This window comes from Coregonus lavaretus (genome assembly GCF_964263955.1).
Source record: "Coregonus lavaretus genome assembly, chromosome: 28".
NCBI classification, from domain to species: Eukaryota; Metazoa; Chordata; class Actinopteri; order Salmoniformes; family Salmonidae; genus Coregonus; species Coregonus lavaretus.
The window spans coordinates 30,248,428-30,272,483 of record NC_140015.1 but is presented as its reverse complement, the minus strand read 5'-3'; the positions used below and the strand labels follow the sequence as shown (position 1 = coordinate 30,272,483).

Below are 24,056 nucleotides of genomic sequence, written 5' to 3'. Positions count from 1 at the left end.
GTACACACTTCCCTCTCCTCCACTGCCCCATATGCTATTTCTCCCCAGTGTTGTTACGTAATGTCAGTTAGAGTGATTCTCCTGGACCGCCCTGCCAGCTTGCTGTCTTATCGCTGTGGCCGCCCCATCACAATAACGAGCTGGGCTCAGAAACCACAGACCCTGAGTCTTGGCTACAGTTCCAGTTCATGCCACTGCCCCTGTCCCAGAAGGCTTTGCGGCACAGCGCTAGCCACAGCCCCCCATATCGGGTACTTTGTGGGCAGGGCATCCAGCGAGGACGCCTTGGTAGTAAATCAATTTTGCAACCCAACAAAAAGAAAAGCGGTGCACTATATTTTTTTACGACTATCATTACGACCCTGTTAACGGTGGAATCTCGTACTAGGGCTCCTTTTGAGTTGTAACACGGGATAATAAATGGCCAACATGAGGCTATCCATTTACACACAAACAGCAGAATCATCATATCCTTCTGACAGGCTGATAGTTGACACTGTGGCAATGCATGGGAGCTGGGTAATTGGAGCCCTCTGGGTTTATTCTGAGCATGCAAAACATGGATGAGCTGAGCGACGCATGTTACCCTACAACCCCCCCTCCCCCCTCTCCTCCATAGCCCTGCTCACCTCGCCGGGTAAAAAGTGAAAAGAAACGGGCCCTTGACACACTCTCCTTTTTGGGGAGGCCCGGTGGCCCTGTTTTTGATTGGCCCCGTGTTGGCTTGGGAGTAGGAGTAAAAACATAAACAAACATCTACAAACATCTTCAGCTTCATTTACTGAAACAGGATGTATCCATAAGAGCAAGGTGCCATGAGGGATGCCAAAACCACATAATTGATTTGATAGAGACAGACTTGTAATTGTGACACATTAATATCACTTGTGTCTGATACTTTCGTAACGCAACATTTTTAAGTTGGAAGATCTAAAAACAGACAATACTATTTAAATGTTTGATGAAGTCTTAATTCCTTGAAATGTGACTTTGTCGGTTGACATCTGAAGTCTGTGCCCTTAGCTAAAGCAATGTTTAGTTGTGACTGACTGACTGGTGTAAACGGAGACGGAGCAGAAGTGCTACCTGTGCAGGAAGTTGTGTTTGTGGAGGTGGGTGACGCCAGCAGCGATTTCACAGGCCATCTTCTGCAGCTGCAGCAGCTCAGCATTTCGGAACATCCAATCCTGTTGAGACAGGTAGCTCCGGAGGTCCCCCTGAAATGGAGACACACGCACAGGATAACATCTGTGTATTAGTTTCAATGCCAAAAACAGCATTCACTTAGTCTTTATTTTAATATCAAATGTCACACAGAAAAAACACATCTTGAAGCTCCTGTAATATGGATTTGTGAGTGACTATCTGAAGGCGCATTGTAAGCTGTCATCCACACGGTGGCAGTAGACTCCCTCCCACGCCATAGCTCTGTCCAGCCCAGCAGGTTTTTACTGCTGATGGGGGAGTGGAACCAAACAAGGGCCCAGCTGTTTAATAAACCTAGGTCTATATGGTGTGTCACGGCTATTTTAAAATTCAAATCAGTCCAGTGGGATGGATCAACTCTTGCTGGATGGCCAGGTCACGTTTCTGTGCCCACGGTCAAAAGCTCTGTTTGGGAGAGGAGGTGAACGAGGCAGGCCTGGGGTGTGTGAGAACAACGAGTCCCAGAGTCTGGAGAAATAGGTCGGGGGGCACATTTTATTGCCACCCCTCTGAGATGTTGGGGAGGGCAGCTGAGGCTGATGCCAGAATGTAACCAACCACCAACCCACCAGAGCCCTCTGATTGTAGTGGTACAGACAGTCACTATGTGGGTTAGGCTGAGGTCCATAGACAGAGGTGGCATGATCTGTCAGTTTAGATCGGTAACATTGAGATAATATCCAGGCTAATGAGTCTGAGTCGATGGATTCACTGACAAGGCTCGTCCTGAGGTAATAGGGGCTTGCCTCGCACTATTGTGTCAACTGGGGCTGTGGTTCACACCCTGCATACAGCTTACAAAGCTCTGAGAACTGCCAGTGAAAGGCTTGCATTCTCATCTACATCTCAACAACAAAGTGCAGCCTTCTTTTAAGGGCAAAACCGTCACAACAAATGGGTAAGACTTTTACCATTAAAATAAAAAAGTATTGTGAAAAACTAATCACGGAAAGAACATTCTGAGCAAAGACCACAATAAACAACACCACACCCTTATTTTGACACTGCGCCACGATTCCGGGATGGAATTTTACTGATGGGGGGAATTATAATGTATCATGTCAAAGGACTTTAGAATCACACACACACCCTCTGGTAATCTCTCTGCTACTAACATGTCATTTATCCTACAAATATGAGGAACAGTAGAGGCCCCAATATGGAGCCCTGCAGAACACCACATGATATCCCTCTAGCCCCCAGGCAGTCCTTCGCCAGGATCCATTCTGATAGGTCCCTTATACAAAGCCAGTCAGGTCAACTGGGTCCTTGACAAGGATAGGATCTATTCCAACAGGTCCTTCTATACACAGCCAGTCAGTGAGAAGGACTGCAGGCCCAGGTAGGTATGGGGCCCTGGGGGATCAGGTTCACCACAGTGGGGGAGCTCTGGAGAAGGTGACTCCTGTGTCACAAGGAGCTAAGAGGATTCCTGTGGAATGTGGTAGTGAAAACACAGCCACTCCGCGGGGTCATATAATATATGGCCAGCTTTCGGTAAAAGTGTCAATCCACATGACTCAGGGTAATGGAGCTGCCGTGTTTACTAAGAGCTCTCTGTCCCCTTACTGACTACAAGCAGCTTAGACCAGTCTGCTGACGGAACCACCATAACTCTTGTTTCTAACTGACACGGTCAAGCTGCTTTTCTCCAACACCAGCTATAAACAACCACCTTCTCTGAGAAAGACGATTCATAGAAGAGCTATATTGAACCTATGGCTCATAGAAGATCTATATTAAACCTATGGCTCATAGAAGATCTATATTAAACCTATGGCTCATAGAAGAAGACCTATATTAAACCTATGGTAAGTGATATGTTCTGATCAGTGACGAGTGACATGTTCAGCACATGTACAGTAGGATCTACTCAACAAGAGTCCCACTGTCCCAATTTTGTTCTAGTGTCTGGTACAATCACCTTAAAATAGTTTGCTTGACCACTTATTAAAAGAGTAAGGGCTTGACTGAGTGAAAAATTAAATCAGCATTTGGCTCCGGTCGAGATACCTTGGACATCAATAAAGTGTAATTGATCTTCTCACATGCACACTAGAAGTAACATTTGTATGTTTCGTCTGTCATGAGAGACAGTAATAAAGAAACATTTTTTAAAAAGGAGATGCTGTTGATGATGCGAAAACAACAACGCCAACAACCGTGCTGACTGTCATCTACTGAAAAGGTACACACGGTTTACTGAGAAGGAAACTCTAACCGGAGGTGCTTTGACCACTGTCAATGTGAAAACCAACCAATATTGTCCTGTAATGGAAAGACTGTCTGTGTTACTGTGGGAGTCTTGTTCTGCCTTCCTGACAAATGTCCCCCCCATTGTCCTGTCCTGATGGGTGGAAACAGACAGCCTGTGTCTTCTCCGCACTCCCATTCTCAATGTAAAGAATCAAATGGAACAGTGTGTCCTCATTATATCACATTACATTTAGTTAACGACTTAATGGGTGATTGAGTTATTAGCACAGAGTGGAATTACTAACAAGACAAGTAATTGTAGTCAATTGAACCTAATGAGAACAATTAAACAAATATGAATTACACCACGGCGAACTAATTAGGAAAAAAGGTTGTGAGTTATCATGGTACGGGTAAAAAGTGTTTCCTGGTCAGTTCATGTGTTCCGGAAAAACTCTAGGCCCTGATCATGGTCAATGTCTGATAGTGAGTCCTTGCATACAATGACACATCTTCATCATAAAGCATGTTACTCTCTGGGGCCTGTCATGCCAAATAGTGTCCCCCGGCCAAATAGTGTCCCCCCACTCCCCCGCGTCACAATGGGATTTGATGAGTTCTAGCTTCTGTTGCTAGGGCTGTTGCTAGAACTTGCAACATTCTGATTGGATTACGTAATGAACCAAAGTGTCCGTTGCTATGCTGGTTGCTTGGCTCTATTTTACCTCGTAGCAAAGGAAAGAGGACGTGGGCAGTTCAAGTTCGATTTCACCTCGTAAGCGCTCGCTCAGTCCGCGCAAAATTATTACCTCAGAATTGCTCTCCAAGGACTGTGTTTTTTATGGTGATAACCTGCTGACTACCTGCTGCTTCAGAGGATCGAAAAGAGAACACTCTTTCTTTACCATATATTTGTCTTTATATAGGAAAATATTGTTAAATAGGAATAAATCATTTAAGCTGTTTTTAGATTGACGTTGCTAGCTACTGTAACTTTACTTATATACCTCAGCCTGCCTAGTCAGCTAGCCAGCTACAGTTTTATTTAGCTAACGTTAGCTAGCTAACTACTGTAACTGTTATTGTCGCTTTCTGTTTCTATGTAGCTTGCACTTTAATGGCATCCCTCGAGGAGATGTTATTTTATCTTTCCAACCAGGCGAAGTACTATGAAGGCACCACTGATCGACAAGAGGCGCAACATTCAGAGAAATTCACAATTTAGGGACACATTAAGCAGTTAACTTCTATTAGATAACTGGATGGATTTAGCTATGTACAATAATTTTTCAACAACCATTTTCCATCTAGCTAGTTGGTCATCTACATGTTGCTAGCTATACATATAGTTCAGTGGAGGCTGCTGAGGGGAGGATGGCTCATAATAATGTCTGGAATGGAGTAAATGGAATGGTATCAAACATGTGGTTTCTATGTGGTTGATACCATTAAATTGACTCCATTCCAGACATTTTCTGAGCCGTCCTCCCCTCAGCAGCCTCCACTGATATAGTTATATGTCTGTCATATTGAGGTATCTAGCTATAAGTTAAACCTGATCAATCAAATGGATAGGTGTAAATCCAAATGCCCTTAACGAGGGGTCTTTGCTAGTCGAGGTGTCTTTGCTACCTACGGGGCAAGGATGGCCAGCCACACATGAGGGTGATTTTTACTAAGGAGGAGAAAGAGGCCGTGCTGACCGAGATGCATGCTGGCCATTTTGGAGTGAAGCGCATGATTGCCAAAATCAACCTACGCTTCTTCTGAAGGGGAATTGTCAAGGAGGTGGACAGCTGGGCAAGTGAAATAACCTTTTGTTTATCAATCACATTCTATTATATCAGAAATTATTATGATTTCAATGAATGTCATATCAGAGAGCACACAATGTTTCAATTAGTCACTTTTTGCTTAAAAAGGTCAGTACCCTGTCTTGCCAGCCAGAAGTTTGAGAGGGCGAAGACTGTGGCAGCGGAGTTGAAGCCCATCAAAGTTGTTTCACCATGGCACATGATCGGTAAGTGTCCCAATTCAAATTCTGCCCTAATAAGTTGTTTTGTAATGGTTGCTTTATTTGACCACAGCAGAGTTCAATATTATAGAATGTGTGTGTGTGTCAGTATCCTTACAAATATGAAAGTCTGCATACTGTATGACACAGATATGGGTAACAATAAAGTAAACTTCTCTCTAATACTTTAAATGTTAGGGGTGAACCTCATCGGACCCTTCACGAAATCCAGGAATGGCAACAGCTGGTGTCTGACAGCGACCGATCACTTTACCAAGTGGGTGGAGGCAAAACCCATTAAGTTCAGTAAAGGAAGAGTACGTGCTTAACTCTAAATTCCCTTCTGTAACCCATTAAAATGGGTGCTTGGAACAAAAAATTGATTTTCGTTTTGTATGATACCCATCAAGGACGAGACTGGCGAGGCCAACTCCAAGGTGATGATGGACATCTTCAACACCCACGGTTCTTCTGAGGTCATCTTGAGTGACCGAGGTCATAAACGCTGGAACAAGGTACGGTTGTTATAGGTTATATTCTGTCACCAATGGTTAGTTTTATTTTTTACAAATTGTTTTTGTTTTTCCATCGTACATAAATCAGACATATTTCAATATCTTACATTGTCAATAGATATCGCTTTCCTACCCCTCCTCTAGGTTTGGTGAAAGGACCAACCAGACCCTCATGACTGCCATGGGCAAGTCCCTTGATGAGTACCAGGAAGGGTGGGAGAACATCCTGAAGGTAATTCTCTATGCACACAACAGCAGCATCCAGGCCTCCACTGAGTACGGACGGGAGCCACAGCTGTTGACGGAGGTAAACAATGCAATTGTATATACAATTATTGCAAATACTGTAGTCTGATGTGGTGGAAGTTGTCGAACCAGATGAGACCAAAATCGAGCTCTTTGGCATCAACTCAACGTGTTTGGAGGAGGAGGAATGCTGCCTATGACCCCAAGAACACCATCGCCACCGTCAAACATGGAGGTGGAAACATTATGCTTTGGGGGTGTTTTTCTGCTAAGGGGACAGGACAACTTCACCGCATCAAAGGGACGATGGACGGGACCATGTACCATCAAATCTTGGGTGAGAACCTCCTTCCCTCAGCCAAGGCATTGAAAATGGGTTGTGGATGGGTATTCCAGCATGACAATGACCCAAAACACACGGCCAAGGCAACAAAGGAGTGGCTCAAGAAGAAGCACATTAAGGTCCTGGAGTGGCCTAGCCAGTCTCCAGACCTTAATCCCATAGAAAATCTGTGGAGGGAGCTGAAGGTTCGAGTTGCCAAACGTCAGCCTCGAAACCTTAATGACTTGGAGAAGATCTGCAAAGAGGATTGGGACAAAATCCCTCCTGAGATGTGTGCAAACCTGGTGGACAACTACAAGAAACGTCTGACCTCTGTGATTGCCAACAAGGGTTTTGCCACCAAGTACTAAGTCATGTTTTGCAGAGGGGTCAAATACTTATATCCCTCATTAAAATGCAAATCAATTGATACAATTTTTGACATGCGTTTTTCTGGATGTTGTTGTTGTTATTCTGTCTCTCACTGTTCAAATAAACCTACCATTAAAATGTCTTTGTCAGTGGGCAAACGTACAAAATCAGCAGGGGATCAAATACTTTTTCCCCCTCACTGTACCTGTTTTTGGTCAACATCATCCTGTCTGTAGCCGAAATATTTCCATATAATTGACGATGCATTTCTTTTTGCAACCAAATTCTCAATTTCGGTCTTTTTTGCCTGTTCCTCGCTCATCATTTCGTCACGCGCAAGCAGAGCCTGCATGTCAACCACGTGCAACAACGAACTCCGTGTTTAAAATAATAATAATAATAAACTGTGTATCCAATAACCCATAAATCTGAGTAAATTACGTTATATCAGACAGATATAATGCTAGTTTAACATTAAAAAATAGATATTGTTGACTGATATATATGTTTACCTTACTAAATCGCACGTTCTGCGATGTGATTATTGCGGATGCATACATCGCAATGTCGATGCTGAAACGATATATGGTGCAGCCCTAGACTGAACATGGACAAGGCGCAGGAGAAACAGAAGGAGAGCTACCGGAGCTGGGGAACCATCTGTTAAGGTGAATATAAAGAAATCTCAGATAATAACCATTTGCACACAAAATAACCTGAAGCTAGTTTTAGATTGCCTAACACTGATATTTTTCTCTTTGTCTTCCTAGGGTTACCTCGGTGGAAGCCAACAATATTCTCCAGTTTTACGGTCGACCACTGAAAGCACTGACGCCCTACACTTCTGTGAAGCCCAATAGGTAAAGTATGTTAAGCTTTGGTTGACATTTGAGAAAGCAAGAAATGGTAGTTATGCTGAGTTTATAAAAATGTACCTATTCAATTTACCTCTCCAAATGACTTTAGGACCATCGACTGTCCGAGCCCCCCAGAGGGTATCCCATCCACCAGAACCAGTGAGTTTGGATCGGTCTGATTCTCTGTGCTCTGAGTTGGAGGGGGACCAGCTTGAGGTAGGCTATACCTTCCAAAAGTATTGAAAAATAGATATCTCCCATTTATAACACTGCCCTAATCCATCAAATTTTCTCACAGTAAAGTGTAACCTGTGTGTTTGCTTGTTTACGTCTCTGTCTCCTACCATGTTCCCTTTAACTCTTCTCCTGTTCTCCAGGACCTAGGGGTTCTGCCCAACACCCAGACGTGGATCCACCTGATGTCCTCCATTACCAACCCCCCTCCAACTTTTCATTACATCATCTATAGCTACTGTTATTATCATGTTGTCATTATCTGCTAAGAAATGTTTCTTGCTCTATCATACTGGGATTCATGTGAGATTCACAGATTAACTAAAAAACACTAGCACTGCAAACACTCAGAACAATGAGAGCAGCAGTGCCTGGACTTTGCAGTCTCCCTCTTCTAGTCCCCCTTCCGAGACTGGCTGCCTGTTGAGAACAAGTGACAGGCAGGACCTCCCAAACGTAGTAACGTTTAAGACATTTAATGTCTGGATTTAATGTTGTAACGTTAACAAGGTACTCAAAAGTAGTTTGAAGTAATGTTTTCATTTTATTAGCTAAACAAAACTAGTTTAAACAGCGAAATTGTGGTGGAAATCAGCCTTGTTTGCATAGCGATGATGAAAATAACGTAATTTAGGCTGTAATGATCTCCAAAATTCTAATCATTAGGTCATCACACCGTTGTATTGCAACGGACGCTAATAGTTGATCGAATCCCATTGTGACGCAGAGGGGGACACTATTTGGCCGGGGGACATTATTTGGCGTGACAGGCCCTTTGGTCTGTTCAATGTCCACTAGAGGCCCCGAGTCTTACAACCACTGCTCCTAAACCCCCAGTCCAGCTAGGGCAGGTGGCTGGACTATACTGAAGACCCTAAGGGAGGCCCCTGCAGGAGAGACTCACTCACTCACACAGCAACTGGCAATCTGTGGGACCCTGCTCCAGTTGCGCACCACGACGTAGTGATATTTGGGTGTCCGAAATGCAATGAGTCAGGAGTCAGTCAGGGTTACAGCTGATCCAGGGCAGTTTACTGTTACATGTACAGAGGTGTTGGGCATTAACCGTGCCGATTGATGAGGGCTAATAAAAGTCCCTATGGGCTTTACTATGATATCGTATTGTAAATTAATGAATACCTTCCGTGCAAATGTCTTTCACAGAATTGTGAGAGCTTGTCAGTCATTTAGAATTGAATGAGGAAGTTAAGTGCTTGTTTAAAGCATCCATTGCATGAGATACAGTGAGGTCTGAAATGATTGACACCCTTGATCAAGATGAGCAAAAATGACTGTATAAAATCAATTCTATAAACTCTATTGTATGCTCCAAAAAATTGGGAAATTATTTTATACTAATAAAATTGAAACCCCTGTTTTCAATACCTCACCTTGCGAGGATAACGGCACTGAGCCTTTTTCTAAAATGTTTTATGAGTTGGACAACACATTGGTAGTGATCTTAGACAATTCCTCCGAAGGCTGTACTTGGGATTATTGTCTTGCTGGAAGACCACTCGCGGCCAAGTTTCAGCCTCCTGGCAGAGGCAACCAGGTTTTTGGCAAAAATATCCTGGTACTGGGTAAAGTTCATGATGCCATTGAGCATTGACCTTAACAAGGGCCCCCAGGACCAGTGGAAGCAAAATTGCCCCATAACATTAAGATCCACCATCATAATTGATAGTAGGCAGTGTTATTTAGCTTTGGCACAGCGCCACAGCAAAATCATTGCCGCTACGACCAAAAGATATACAGTGGGGGAAAAAAGTATTTAGTCAGCCACCAATTGTGCAAGTTCTCCCACTTAAAAAGATGAGAGAGGCCTGTAATTTTCATCATAGGTACACGTCAACTATGACAGACAAAATGAGAAAAAAAATCCAGAAAATCACATTGTAGGATTTTTAATGAATTGATTTGCAAATTATGGTGGAAAATAAGTATTTGGTCAATAACAAAAGTTTCTCAATACTTTGTTATATACCCTTTGTTGGCAATGACACAGGTCAAACGTTTTCTGTAAGTCTTCACAAGGTTTTCACACACTGTTGCTGGTATTTTGGCCCATTCCTCCATGCAGATCTCCTCTAGAGCAGTGATGTTTTGGGGCTGTCGCTGGGCAACACGGACTTTCAACTCCCTCCAAAGATTTTCTATGGGGTTGAGATCTGGAGACTGGCTAGGCCACTCCAGGACCTTGAAATGCTTCTTACGAAGCCACTCCTTCGTTGCCCGGGCGGTGTGTTTGGGATCATTGTCATGCTGAAAGACCCAGCCACGTTTCATCTTCAATGCCCTTGCTGATGGAAGGAGGTTTTCACTCAAAATCTCACGATACATGGCCCCATTCATTCTTTCCTTTACACGGATCAGTCGTCCTGGTCCCTTTGCAGAAAAACAGCCCCAAAGCATGATGTTTCCACCCCCATGCTTCACAGTAGGTATGGTGTTCTTTGGATGCAACTCAGCATTCTTTGTCCTCCAAACCCGACGAGTTCAGTTTTTACCAAAAAGTTCTATTTTGGTTTCATCTGACCATATGACATTCTCCCAATCCTCTTCTGGATCATCCAAATGCACTCTAGCAAACTTCAGATGGGCCTGGACATGTACTGGCTTAAGCAGGGGGACACGTCTGGCACTGCAGGATTTGAGTCCCTGGCGGCGTAGTGTGTTACTGATGGTAGGCTTTGTTACTTTGGTCCCAGCTCTCTGCAGGTCATTCACTAGGTCCCCTCATGTGGTTCTGGGATTTTTGCTCACCGTTCTTGTGATCATTTTGACCCCACGGGGTGAGATCTTGCATGGAGCCCCAGATCGAGGGAGATTATCAGTGGTCTTGTATGTCTTCCATTTCCTAATAATTGCTCCCACAGTTGATTTCTTCAAACCAAGCTGCTTACCTATTGCAGATTCAGTCTTCCCAGCCTGGTGCAGGTCTACAATTTTGTTTCTGGTGTCCTTTGACAGCTCTTTGGTCTTGGCCATAGTGGAGTTTGGAGTGTGACTGTTTGAGGTTGTGGACAGGTGTCTTTTATACTGATAACAAGTTCAAACAGGTGCCATTAATACAGGTAACGAGTGGAGGACAGAGGAGCCTCTTAAAGAAGAAGTTACAGGTCTGTGAGAGCCAGAAATCTTGCTTGTTTGTAGGTGACCAAATACTTATTTTGCACCATAATTTGCAAATAAATTCATTAAAAATCCTACAATGTGATTTTCAGGAAAAACATTTCTCAATTTGTCTGTCATAGTTGACGTGTACCTATGATGAAAATTACAGGCCTCTCATCTTTTTAAGTGGGAGAACTTGCACAATTGGTGGCTGACTAAATACTTTTTTTCCCCACTGTAGCATCTTTCTGCCGAGGCGCACTTTGAAGATGCTATAACAGTCCACATTTACTTTTTCTCTGCAAACAAAATGAGTAATGACTAGAAAAACCAGACAACCCCATAGTAGAATATTTTATCTATTTACCTAGTCGGCTTGTTTTTGTGTGTTCTATGCAAGATAAATATTCCTCTCAAGGTGCATTCAAGTTGCGAGTGCCATAGGAAGGGACAAGCAGTCAATGCATAACAATTCATAATGCAATCGGGGGGGAAACAGCAGTTAATAGCATTTGTTAAAAAGAGGGGGATCCCAGCTTTCCATTCATACTTTATTTCTTTCTCATGTCCAAAATATGCGTGAACTGCACCATTTTAAACCCAGAGTTGTTAGCAGCGGCATGGTTGAGCACATTAGTGCTCCACAATTCATTGTGAGTGCATCGGGGAGTGTGGGGCAGAATGTAACATGGGTCAATTGTCGGGTAACTTGGGGTAAAACACTTCCTACCGCAATATATATATTTTTGGAGTGACTTAAATTGTGATGAGACAGATTACATTTTTTGTTGAGTAAGAGTAGTGGCAACCAGGGATAGCGTTGGGGGGGAAATGGTGATATGAAGTGGTTTCTGTGAGAAGTGCAGGCAAGGGGCGTTTTACCCCATGTGGCGTATGATCCCAAGTTACCCTAACAGGTAGGCAGGCAGGCCTACATAATATTCACTGTGCTTATGCATGTTTTTTTCAAATTCATCAATATGTTACTAACTAATTAAAAGTGCACATTTGGGATCTAGCTAATGATTAGCTCAAAAGGGTAAATGCAGATAAGCAACCCCAAGCTTCAGCCTATTTATTTATAGCCACTATGCTGCTTTCAGTTGGGCTACACGTGATGATGCTTATTGCTAATAGCATACCTAAAAAATATGGACCATGCATAGGTCCAATATGTTAAAATAATTTTACCAGTATGTTATTGGGCTCATTTCTGGAGACGGAAATTATATATTAGATGGTGTGAGCATACATTTTTTTTTCATTCATTTTGGAATAGAATGTCCTTTTAAAAAGTCACCAGAACTGAGCTTCTCAGTCCTTCTATATAAAAATATAGACCCCCTCTGCAACCTTTTCCCCCACTGCTACAACTTCCCAGAGGAAACACTGACAGTAGGTATGGGGTTCTTTTCTGCTCATACATTCTCATTTCGACGTCAAACCCACCACTAGTGTGTGTGGCCAAAGAGCTCTATTTTCATGTCATCCAACAAATGTAAACGCCTGGAGTTTGCTAAACGGCATCGGCACTTGGATTGGAACTGGTGCTATGGTCAGATGACTTGACAATAGAGCTCTTTGGCCATGTACCAGAATGTATGAGAAAAAATAACCCCATACCTACTGTAAAATATAGTGGTGGATCTTTGATGTTATGGGGCTATTTTGCTTCCACTGGGGCCCTTGTTAAGGTCAACGGCATCATGAATTTGACCAGTAGCAGGATATTTTAGCCCAAAATCTGGTTGCCTCGGTCAGGAGGCTGAAACTTGGCCGCAAATGGATCCAGCAACACAATAACCCCAAGCACACATTCAAATCCACAAAGAAATGGTTAATTGGCTACAAAATCAACATTTTGTAATGGCCATCTCAGTCTCTGGACTTTAAACCCATTTAAAACCTGTGGTTCGAGAAAGGATATCAAGGATATGGAAGAACTCTGTAGGGAGGAATGGTCTAAGATCCCTGCCAATGTCTTCTCCAACTCATAAAACATTTTTGAAAACGGCTCAGTGCCGTTATGCTAGACTGGTGAGGTATTGAAATGTATTGAAAACAGGGGTGTACATAATTTTGACGCTAAGCTTTTTGAGTTAAAAAAAATATATATACTTTACTTTTCCATACAAATACAATGTCACATAAAATAATTTGACCATAAAAAAGGTGCAAAACACCCCACCCATACCGTTCCAGAGGGTGAATGACACAAAATAAAATGTCTGTAGGGTTCCTCAAAGCACCTCCATAGACCAGATGCAACAACTGTTGCAGAGACATCCGAGCTGAGCTACCTCATCAAGTTAACACCTCCGGCCAAGATGACCCACTCCGTTACAACATCCACTCACACCCTCCTCTCCAGCCTGAAGTTGTTTAACAACCACAATAACATTAAGTCATTAGCCCAACCCCATCTCCGTCCTCTACAACCAGTTAGAGGCATCTGCTATAGTAGCGGCCAGTCGGTCACAAGGCACAGTACCAGAGAACCATGCAGACAGGCAGACACACAGAGAGACCGAGAATATATATAAAAAGTATATATAAATAAATATCTAGAGTACAGCACACACCACAATTACTTAGGTTTAAAAATAAGCTCAACTGGACACCTTAATGATGCAGTGAATGAACAGAGAGAAAGCGCGCAGGGCATTCTACGCCATTAAAAAAACAAATTCAAATTGAAATACCTATTAAAATTTGGCTAAAACTAATTGAATGTGTCAATGAACCAATTGCACTTTATGGCAGCGAGGTGTGGGGTCCACTTGCAAAACAAGATTTCACCAAATGGGACAAACACCCCATTGAAACCCTGCATGCAGAGTTCTGTAAGATTCTCCTACATGTCCAGAGGAAAACTACAAACAATGCATGCAGGGCAGAATTAGGCCAATATCCACTAATAATACAAATTCAAAAAATAGCAATTAAGTTTTGGAAACATCTGAAATACAGTGACCCCCTCTCAAATCATTACCAAGCCCTGCAATGCCAAGAGCTGAGCAAAGAAAAGAGTCCCCTTATCCAGCTGGTCCTGGGGCTGAGTTCACAAACCTGTTCTACTAACACACTGAAGCCTCAGGACCAGAACATCCAATCAATCAGAATAAACCAAATTACAACACAGTCAAAACAAAACTACATTGCTTATTGGGAAACACAAGCACAATCCCAAAGTAAAATCAGTGCTATCTGGCCCTAAATCGACAGTACACAGTGGCTAACTATTTGACCATGGTTACTGATCAAAACCTTAGAAAAACCTTGACAAAGTACAGGCTCAGTGAGCATAGCCTTTCCATTGAGAAGGGTAGACACAGGAAAACATGGCTCCCTGTAGAGGAAAGGCTGTGCAACCACTACACCACAGCAGAACCTGAGACAGAGCTGCATTTCCTGATAAAATGTCAAAAATATAAAACAATTAGAGAGTTTCCCAAATTTGAAACCGTTTTTCAAGGTTTCAAAAGACCTCTCTGATAAGAATAGGTTACCCATCCTGTTGGGGGAGGATGCAGAGAGCTGTAGGTTGGCAGCACACTACATTGCTGCCTGCCATAAGATAAGGGACAGTGTCTGACAGACCAACCAACCTGCACATACAGTGGGGAGAACAAGTATTTGATACACTGCCGATTTTGCAGGTTTTCCTACTTACAAAGCATGTAGAGGTCTGTAATATTTATCATAGGTACACTTCAACTGTGAGAGACGGAATCTAAAACAAAAATCCAGAAAATCACATTGTATGATTTAAGTAATTAATTTGCATTTGTAAGTAGGAAAACCTGCAAAATTGGCAGTGTATCAAATACTTGTTCTCCCCACTGTTATTGTTCAATGGTTATTTTGACCCTTGGTTATTGTTGTTACTGTTGTCCCGTTGACAATATTGATTATTATTATCAGAATTATGTTAATATTGTAAATATCCAAAATAAGCTTTGGCAATATGTACATTGTTACGTCATGCCAATAAAGCAAATTGAATTGAATTGGAGACAGAGAGAGAGCTCTGTCAGAGGTATGTGGGGGGGGGGGCATCCCTACTCCCTTTATAGAGGTTAGATCTGGGTTAGGGTCAGATTTATAGAGGCTATATCTGGGTTAGGGTCTGATTTAGAGAGGCTAGATCTGGGTTAGTCAGATTTAGAGGCTATATCTGGGTTTGGGTCTGATTTAGAGAGGCTAGATCTGGGTTAGGGTCTGATTTAGAGAGGCTAGATCTGGGTTAGGGTCTGATATATAATCAAATCAAATCAAATTGTATTGGTCACATGCGCCGAATACAACAGGTGCAAACATTACAGTGAAATGCTTACTTACAGCCCTTAACCAACAGTGCATTTATTTTTAACAAAAAAAGTAAAAATAAAACAACAAAAAAAGTGTTGAGAAAAAAAGAGCAGAAGTAAAATAAAATAACAGTAGGGAGGCTATATATACAGGGGGGTACCGGTGCAGAGTCAATGTACGGGGGCACCGGCTAGTTGAGATAGTTGAAGTAATATGTACATGTGGGTAGAGTTAAAGTGACTATGGATAAATAATTAACAGAGTAGCAGCAGCGTAAAAAGGATGGGGTGGGGGGGCAGTGCAAATAGTCCGGGTAGCCATGATTAGCTGTTCAGGAGTCTTATGGCTTGGGGGTAGAAGCTGTTGAGAAGTCTTTTGGACCTAGACTTGGCACTCCGGTACCGCTTGCCGTGCGGTAGCAGGGAGAACAGTCTATGACTAGGGTGGCTGGAGTCTTTGACAATTTTGAGGGCCTTCCTCTGACACCGCCTGGTATAGAGGTCCTGGATGGCAGGAAGCTTGGCCCCAGTGATGTACTGGGCCGTACGCACTACCCTCTGTAGTGCCTTGCGGTCGGAGGCCAAGCAGTTGCCATACCAGGCGGTGATGCAACCAGTCAGGATGCTCTCGATGGTGCAGCTGTATAATTTTTTGAGGATCTGAGGACCCATGCCAAATCTTTTCAGTCTCCTGAGGGGGAATAGGCTTTGTCGTGCCCTCTTCACGACTGTCTTGGTGTGTTTGGACCTTGATAGTTCGTTGGTGATGTGGACACCAAGGAACTTGAAGCTCTCAACCTGTTATATAATGGCTAGATCTGGGTTTGGCTCTGATTTATAGAGGCTAGATCTGGGTTTGGCTCTGATTTATAGAGGCTAGATCTGGGTTAGTCAGATTTATAGAGGCTATATCTGGATTTGGGTCTGATTTAGAGAGGCTAGATCTGGGTTAGGGTCTGATTTAGAGAGGCTAGATCTGGGTTAGGGTCTGATATATAAAGGCTAGATCTGGGTTTGGCTCTGATTTATAGAGGCTAGATCTGGGTTTGGCTCTGATTTATAGAGGCTAGATCTGGGTTAGTCAGATTTAGAGAGGCTATATCTGGGTTTGGGTCTGATTTAGAGAGGCTAGATCTGGGTTAGGGTCTGATATATAAAGGCTAGATCTGGGTTTGGCTCTGATTTATAGAGGCTGGATCTGGGTTTGGGTCTGATTTAGAGAGGCTAGATCTGGGTTAGGGTCTGATATAGAGAGGCTAGATCTGGGTTAGGGTCTAATATATAAAGGCTAGATCTGGGTTTGGCTCTGATTTATAGAGGCTAGATCTGGGTTAGTCAGATTTATAGAGGCTATATCTGGGTTTGGGTCTGATTTAGAGAGGCTAGATCTGGGTTATCAGACTAGATCTGGGGTTGGCTCTGATTTATAGAGGCTAGATCTGGGTTTGGGTCTTATTTATAGAGGCTAGATCTGGGTTAGGGTCTGATATAGAGAGGCTAGATCTGGGTTAGGGTCTGATATATAAAGGCTAGATCTGGGTTTGGCTCTGATTTATAGAGGCTAGATCTGGGTTAGTCAGATTTATAGAGGCTATATCTGGGTTTGGGTCTGATTTAGAGAGAGGCTAGATCTGGGTTAGGGTCTGATTTAGAGAGGCTAGATCTGGGTTAGGGTCTGATATATAAAGGCTAGATCTGGGTTTGGCTCTGATTTAGAGAGGCTAGATCTGGGTTAGGGTCTGATATATAAAGGCTAGATCTGGGTTTGGCTCTGATTTATAGAGGCTAGATATGGGTTTGGGTCTGATTTAGAGAGGCTAGATCTGGGTTAGGGTCTGATATATAAAGGCTAGATCTTGGTTTGGCTCTGATTTAGAGAGGCTAGATCTGGGTTAGGGTCTGATATATAAAGGCTAGATCTGGGTTTGGCTCTGATTTATAGAGGCTAGATCTGGGTTTGGGTCTGATTTAGAGAGGCTAGATCTGGGTTAGGGTCTGATTTAGAGAGGCTAGATCTGGGTTTGGCACTGATTTATAGAGGCTAGATCTGGGTTAGGGTCTGATTTATAGAGGCTAGATCTGGGTTTGGGTGACTTGAGGGCTCCCACTTGTGAACACACAAAGACATACAAACACACAAGATGTAGCCTACACAGTGCACACACAGTCTGACACACACACACTGACAAACACACACATACACACACACTCTGACAAACACACACAGTCTGACACACACACACACAGTCTGACCCACACATACAGTAAAACACCATCTATGCAAACAAACATGAAACCCAACAGTAAACACATTCAAGACACACACACAAGTACACTATATCAAACACACACACAAGCATGCACATGACACACGCACGCACCCTCCCATGCCCCTCTTACACACAAGTACACACACTAAACCGCGGGTTGATGCCACTGCGGGTAAGAGCATTTCAGATGCACTGAAAAATGAGCTCTGGCCGAACTGAATCAGAACATACCATCCACATGCCTGACTTCCAGCCTATCATCCAAAAACAGACTCAGCCGAAACACTAACCCCAAGAGGGGGGATGGAAACACATCCAAATAAATACCGCTGAAACTCCCAGCTAATCCTTAAAGACAGGCAGGAACTAATCAACAGGGTAATGTTATATTCTACTAACACTGAACTTTCTCTCTGACACGCGCATGCGCGCACACACACACACACACAGCACGAGTTGACAAAAAAGCACTATTAGGACCAACATATTGCCGGTGTGGAGAGAAAATGCACAAACACAGCAAGATGTGGGACTAGGACCGGGCTCAGTGGGCTGATGGGGGGTAAACGGAGCCTGTTGCTTTGCTGGTTGAAGGAGGGAATGTGAGCTGAGACAGGTCCCTGATGAAGCCTGCTGCTATGCGGCTCTCTGGCCCTGGGCAGGCACAGGGGCAAGAAGGGCCCAGAATAGACACTGGATAAATCAGGCCATGATGGACTGCATTGACGGAGAGCGGCTCCCCAATAACCCAAGACGGCCAGCTAATTTAAGATGCACGGCTAAACTGGGGAGCTTGTAATGCCAGGTGATAGGGAGGCTAAATTATGTCTACTTATTGGATGGCGTTGGAACTGGAGTCTAAGCTTCCCACAAGCTGAGCTTACCACAGTCAGACCGACAAAGAGACAGGGATGATCTAATCATCCCCTTTCACAATGCATTAACACTCTGATCATGAGTTATGAAAAATGCCTGGCATGTTGACATATCATTTGGTGGTAGCTGTGGGATCCATCAAAAATATGTTTTGACTTTTAAAAGGCTTCACGGATAAACTATAATAGGTACTGTATATTGACCCATACGATCATAAATGATAGTAAACTTTGGGTTGCACAGTAAATGAGGACACTCACCAGCTCGCAGTACTCAAAGACCAGCAGGAAGGGGATCGCCTCCACACACTGGCCCAGACACTGCAGGATGTTAGGGTGCACCAGAACTCTATGAAGAGAAGAAACTCTGGTTAAGAAAATATACTGTAGGCTTTATCACTGATGTTACTACTGGAGGACTACAGCTGGCATCTCTTCCAGTCCCATTCTGTTATTAAAGAACACCCTGCAGTGTCCTAGGTAGAAGGTAGAGGGTGCTGCTCCACTAGAAGAACTGAGGCGTAGCTGTCAATTAGTAACTTAGTTACTTTATTCAAATACTGACAGATCTGTTCTTCTGTTATTTAGATTCTGGCTATAATGCATTTTCTAAATGAATCTTGTGTGTTCCGTTTAGCCTATTGTTAGAACTGGGCCTTTGGCAAATTGTCCTGAAAATCAGAAAATGACCCTGAAATTGCCATGACAAAGAAAAATGGCCAAAATGCCCCTCCTTTTTGGCCTCTCCCAGCAGACATGCCAGTAGCTCACCTGTAAGGGTCTCCGTGCTGCAGGAAGTCATTCTGCTCCGTGGCAGTTGCGTTAGCCTTCAGCTCCTTGACCACCACCCTGGCCCCACCAGGGTCTGTGTAGATCTCACTGAGGAGGACCTGAACACACACACACACACACACACACACACACACACACACAGGTTAGAGTGCGGGGAAGGAAACACACAGGAAGCATGGGAGATGTCAGTTATGGGTCGAGCCAAAACACTGGAAGTCGGCAGAAAGGCAGGGCAGGAAGGCAGCTCTTCCTGAAAACAAGGGCAGGATAGCGGGGATGTAGCTAGGGGGTGGAGGGGGGATGGGTCAAGGCCAGGGGAGCCATGGAGAGACAGCAGAGGAATCACAACATAGAACACTGCCAGGTGGTGTAGGACCAGAGGTCGAGGGGCTACTCTGGTCATATTTAGCATGTTAAAACATTAAGGATGAGGTTCATGCGTGACTAAGTGAGCAGCTGTCTGCTTTTGTTATTACGTACACCCAAATTCAACACCGGTGAAATTCATCAAACTTAGGGAAAATAAATAGACAAATTCAGGAACACATTAACAACACATTGTCACTCGCTCCCTCTCAAACACACTGTACAGGCTACTGGAGACAACTGACTAAATCATCTGGAGTAGGGTTGGAATATTGGGAAAGGTAGCAGAATTTTGTGATCCTGGTCAGGAGGAAATCTCTTACCTTGCCAAACCAGCCGTTTCCAATCTCCTGGATGTAGCTGAGACTGTGACGGACCACCTGAGAGCCAGTGGATCCCTCTGCGGTGGCCAACAACAAAATAACCCAGAGTTAGTGTGTGTGATCTGCAGGGATGTCGTAGTACACAGCATTCTGGTCCCAGACCAAACCATGGAGACACAATGAGACCTGTTGCATGAAAACAATGTTAATCTGTGATGTGTATGGTTTTTCCTCTCTGAAGAGATGCAGCCGGGGCATGAGTTCAATCAATACAGAATACTGGAGCAGTTCTGTTGTCAGTTATCCAAACACAGTACCAGGATTATATTCAGATCAGATGCTCAGGGCATGATGTTATAGCTGTATTTACTCATGGCAAAACAATGGTAGGGTTAGACATTATGGAGTCCCAGGAAAATGGTACAGGAGTGTTTAACCAAAAGCTTCATAGATAAAGATGTTAATCTAGTTCCTTCCCATATGTAGCCTGAGCATGTAAACCGTGGCTAACCTTCGACCTTACACAGGGCCCATTTGGAACTAGTACAGAAGGAAATATCCAAGGGTCAGTATTTATGTCACACACCACTGAATCTACTTAGAAATGTCTTACAGTACATGAGGAAAACAGCCCGCAGATGTGGCTTCACTAAGCCAAGTTAGCCAATTGATTGCCCACACAATCAGATCAACAAACCTTGTGTAGGGGACTTAACATCAAATGTATTCAGAGCTATAAAGTACAACCAATTTGGTTGCATATGCGACAAAATACTTTTTGTGCAACCAAATATGTTATTTTGGCAGCACTGTGCGACTAGGAAAAGATCTCCCAGATAATTGTTGTAGCCTAATGATAAGGCTTCGCTGTAACGTTGTTTCCGAGTGCCCTAGAGAGAAAAAAAATCAGATTTGATAGCGTAATGGTTGCACCATTACTACAGCAAAAAACAGCTTCAGGTCAAACGATCTGACCCATATTACCGGGGAAACATTTTTATCTTCCTTTAGCGGGGACCACATTTTACATTCAAACCATTGTAAAACTACTCGCTAACCATTTGTTTATACTTTGTTCAGTCATGTCACCTCATTGGCTAGCTAGCTAACAACCTGGTAACTACCAGTATATCCGAACACTTTGGGGCACAGAAAGAAAGGAAAGAGGATAGCTTCTTCATACCAATGAATGAATGACAGATCCTCTTGCATGTCATCATCATAAACGGAACATTTTTAAAGAGACAGTGTACAATTTTCAATGTAATGCATCTCAATAGGAAAATTGTGCTTTTCACAATGTAGAAAAACCTAATATTCCACAAATGACTTTGTAATTTCAATGACAGGTATTCATCAACATTTTATATTTTATAATAAACTAATGTCTTTACAGTGTTACATATGAGTTTCTAGTGCACAACATGTGCTTCAAAAGATGCTAGAATTCATAATAGGCCCAATATATGCTGTCTCTCAATCAATAAAAAAAATCATATTTTCTGGTGCTCCTAAATGTAATGTGGTGCTCCTAACTTTTTTTAAATTGAGAGCACCACTGCTGCCAATGAAACATATTAATTTAGAGCACTGAACGTATTACGGACCAGGAAGTGGAATATAAACTCTAGGCCTATATGCGCCTCAGACAGAATTGGCCCTATCCTGTTTTTATATGAATCAGTGGGGGTACTCTTAGAGCACATGTAGACTAAAATAATCTGGCTAACCATTTGAGTAAATCCTTTACAACAGTACATGATCAAATTACAAGGATTCTACCTACTCCCCAGACAGAAACAGCCTTTGTGCGATAATGCAGTCATGTTTTTGCATATTTTTTTTTACATTTTAGTAATTTAGCAGACGCTCTTATCCAGAGCGACTTACAGTTAGTGAATGCATACATTTTCATACTGGCCCCCCGTGGGAAACGAACCCACAACCCTGGCGTTGCAAGCGCCATGCTCTACCAACTGTGCTACACAGGGCATCAGTTGTGAATCTTGATCTTAGTGGGCTGAACGTTTTCTTTTTCAAAGGGCCCCTATGATAATCAGCCTGGCACTCCTTTAAATGAGTGATCACATCTAGCCATCAAATTAAGTCAGAAATCCATAAAAAGCACAAAGACATAAGCCACGCCCCTATTCAATGAACCAAAAGCGAATTATTTGCTCTCACAACATTGTTTGTGCCTGATACAACAGCATCCGGGAGCGTTTGGAGACTAGCACCTGTCCACACCCCAAGGGGGAGCTACTGAGAATATAGCACAGCCCTGTTATGCAATGACTGACTGGAACAGCTCAACAGCTATCACACTGCATACGGGAAGCAGAGAAAACACTCCAACTAAGAGAATGACAAATACTGAACGTCTGGAGGCCATAAATGTTTCGTTTTTATGTCTACTTCAAAAGGAGCCTGTGACAATGTTTCCAGACTATAAAGTCACTGACTGGCAGCAGGGCTGATATAATGCTACAGTAGAACCAGAGGTCTTGGTCATGTGAGTAGAGAGTAGTAAACCCAGGGCTATAGGCTGCTAGATCATCAGATGTGTTGTTGTCCCTAGGCAGCGCATGACAGTGCCCCAAATAAAGTATAAAAAGCAGGCAGGTTGGCATTTACTGGGATGACTCATGTACTGGAGGCAGCTCTGCAGAGTGGTCACTAGCTGGCACAGCTACAAAGTCATGAAATGTGATTAAACCTAACCTTAACCACACTGCTAACCTTATGCCTAACCTTAAATTAAGATAAATAAGCACATTTTTGTGTTCATGATTTCAAGATATAGCCAATTTTGACTTTGCGGCTGGTCCATCTACAGTAGAGGAAACTGCTTAACTCTGCCTCCAGGACAAGACTCATCCCAATCAACATCAACCTGCAAAAAGCAGAGAGGAGCAAGTCCAAAGGGTATGATGACGGTAAACTCCACCTGACTGATACAGTAACAGAGCTGGGTCACATTAATTCAGGCACGCAACAGAAAACATTTGAAACTGTTTCGCAACAGGAAATGAAAGATGTGCATTTCTTCTGTGCGTTTCCAGGTTATCGCTCACTGTTTCAGTCTATTTTGTGCCAAGTTAAGGCAAAGGGTCAGGATAAAAATCTAGGCCCTATGTGTAGTGTGCTGGCAGGACTATGCATCTAAGGAAAGTAGGTGGGCGTCTGACCCCTGACCCTGACCTGAGATGCGGGGGGGTGTCTCCAGGTGGGGGGGTCCGGGCAGGGCCACGGGGGGCACTGCCAGGGTGTACACCTCAGCAGGGGACTGCATAGAGGGGGTGTCTTCAGCTGGAGGGGTGAAGTCAATCTCATCCTCAAAATTGTCCTCAAACTCCTGGAAAAACAATGGTACAACGGTGTTCACCATACACAGGGATCCCACTTCAGACACCAGCGTACCTTATACTTGTATGTGTGTTACATATGGGTGAGGCAGAGAGAGATGAGTCAAGTTAACATGTTTAATGGGAAGTTAATATGGCAACAATACATCCGGGTCCTTGAACTTGACCAAAACAGAATTATCATATTAGCATTTTTTGCACATCATGTTGAAATCATCAAGTGACTTCAAAATCAATTTTAGATACTTTCGGATTATTTGGACATGACGCAAGAAAAACACTAATATCGGTCCCATGACTTGAATGGGATTTGGATTTGTGCCACAAATGCTAAAACGTTAGCATTTGGAAACAGTGCCAGGGAAACTAAACCAAAGCATTGATTGCTGTCATACTTTGTCCATAGACTGCTTAGGAAACCAATGTCATTTTTTAATTTGGGTGAACTATCCCTTTAACTCATTACATTAATCATAGCCAATATCTCAAAGCAAGGGTTCTAAAATCATGGGTCATTCAACGACCTACAGAGTACTGCAAGACAGGTCTGTGTAATGTATGTCACCAAATGATACCATTACTTTATTTAGCTTCCCTTTGGAGCAAATTAGATACGCACAGAATGTCCCGACAGTGACTTAAGCCTAATACGTGTTGTTGTTGTCAGGTGCCTGCG

At 43.2% G+C, this 24,056-nt stretch overlaps 1 protein-coding gene across 1 annotated transcript in view; it reads right to left on the bottom strand.

The window, feature by feature from the left end:
• The window catches only part of LOC311103946 (serine/threonine-protein kinase LMTK2-like), a 59,257-nt gene that overhangs the window by 16,309 nt on the left and 18,892 nt on the right, over positions 1-24,056 (bottom strand). Inside the window, exons 3-7 of the mRNA XM_084145582.1 lie at positions 23,217-23,370; positions 20,016-20,092; positions 19,306-19,424; positions 18,796-18,883; positions 1,087-1,217 (exon numbers count right to left, since the gene is read on the bottom strand). Coding sequence (XP_084001708.1) covers positions 1,087-1,217; positions 18,796-18,883; positions 19,306-19,424; positions 20,016-20,092; positions 23,217-23,370 — 569 coding nt within the window. The remainder of the gene's footprint in view (positions 1-1,086; positions 1,218-18,795; positions 18,884-19,305; positions 19,425-20,015; positions 20,093-23,216; positions 23,371-24,056) is intronic.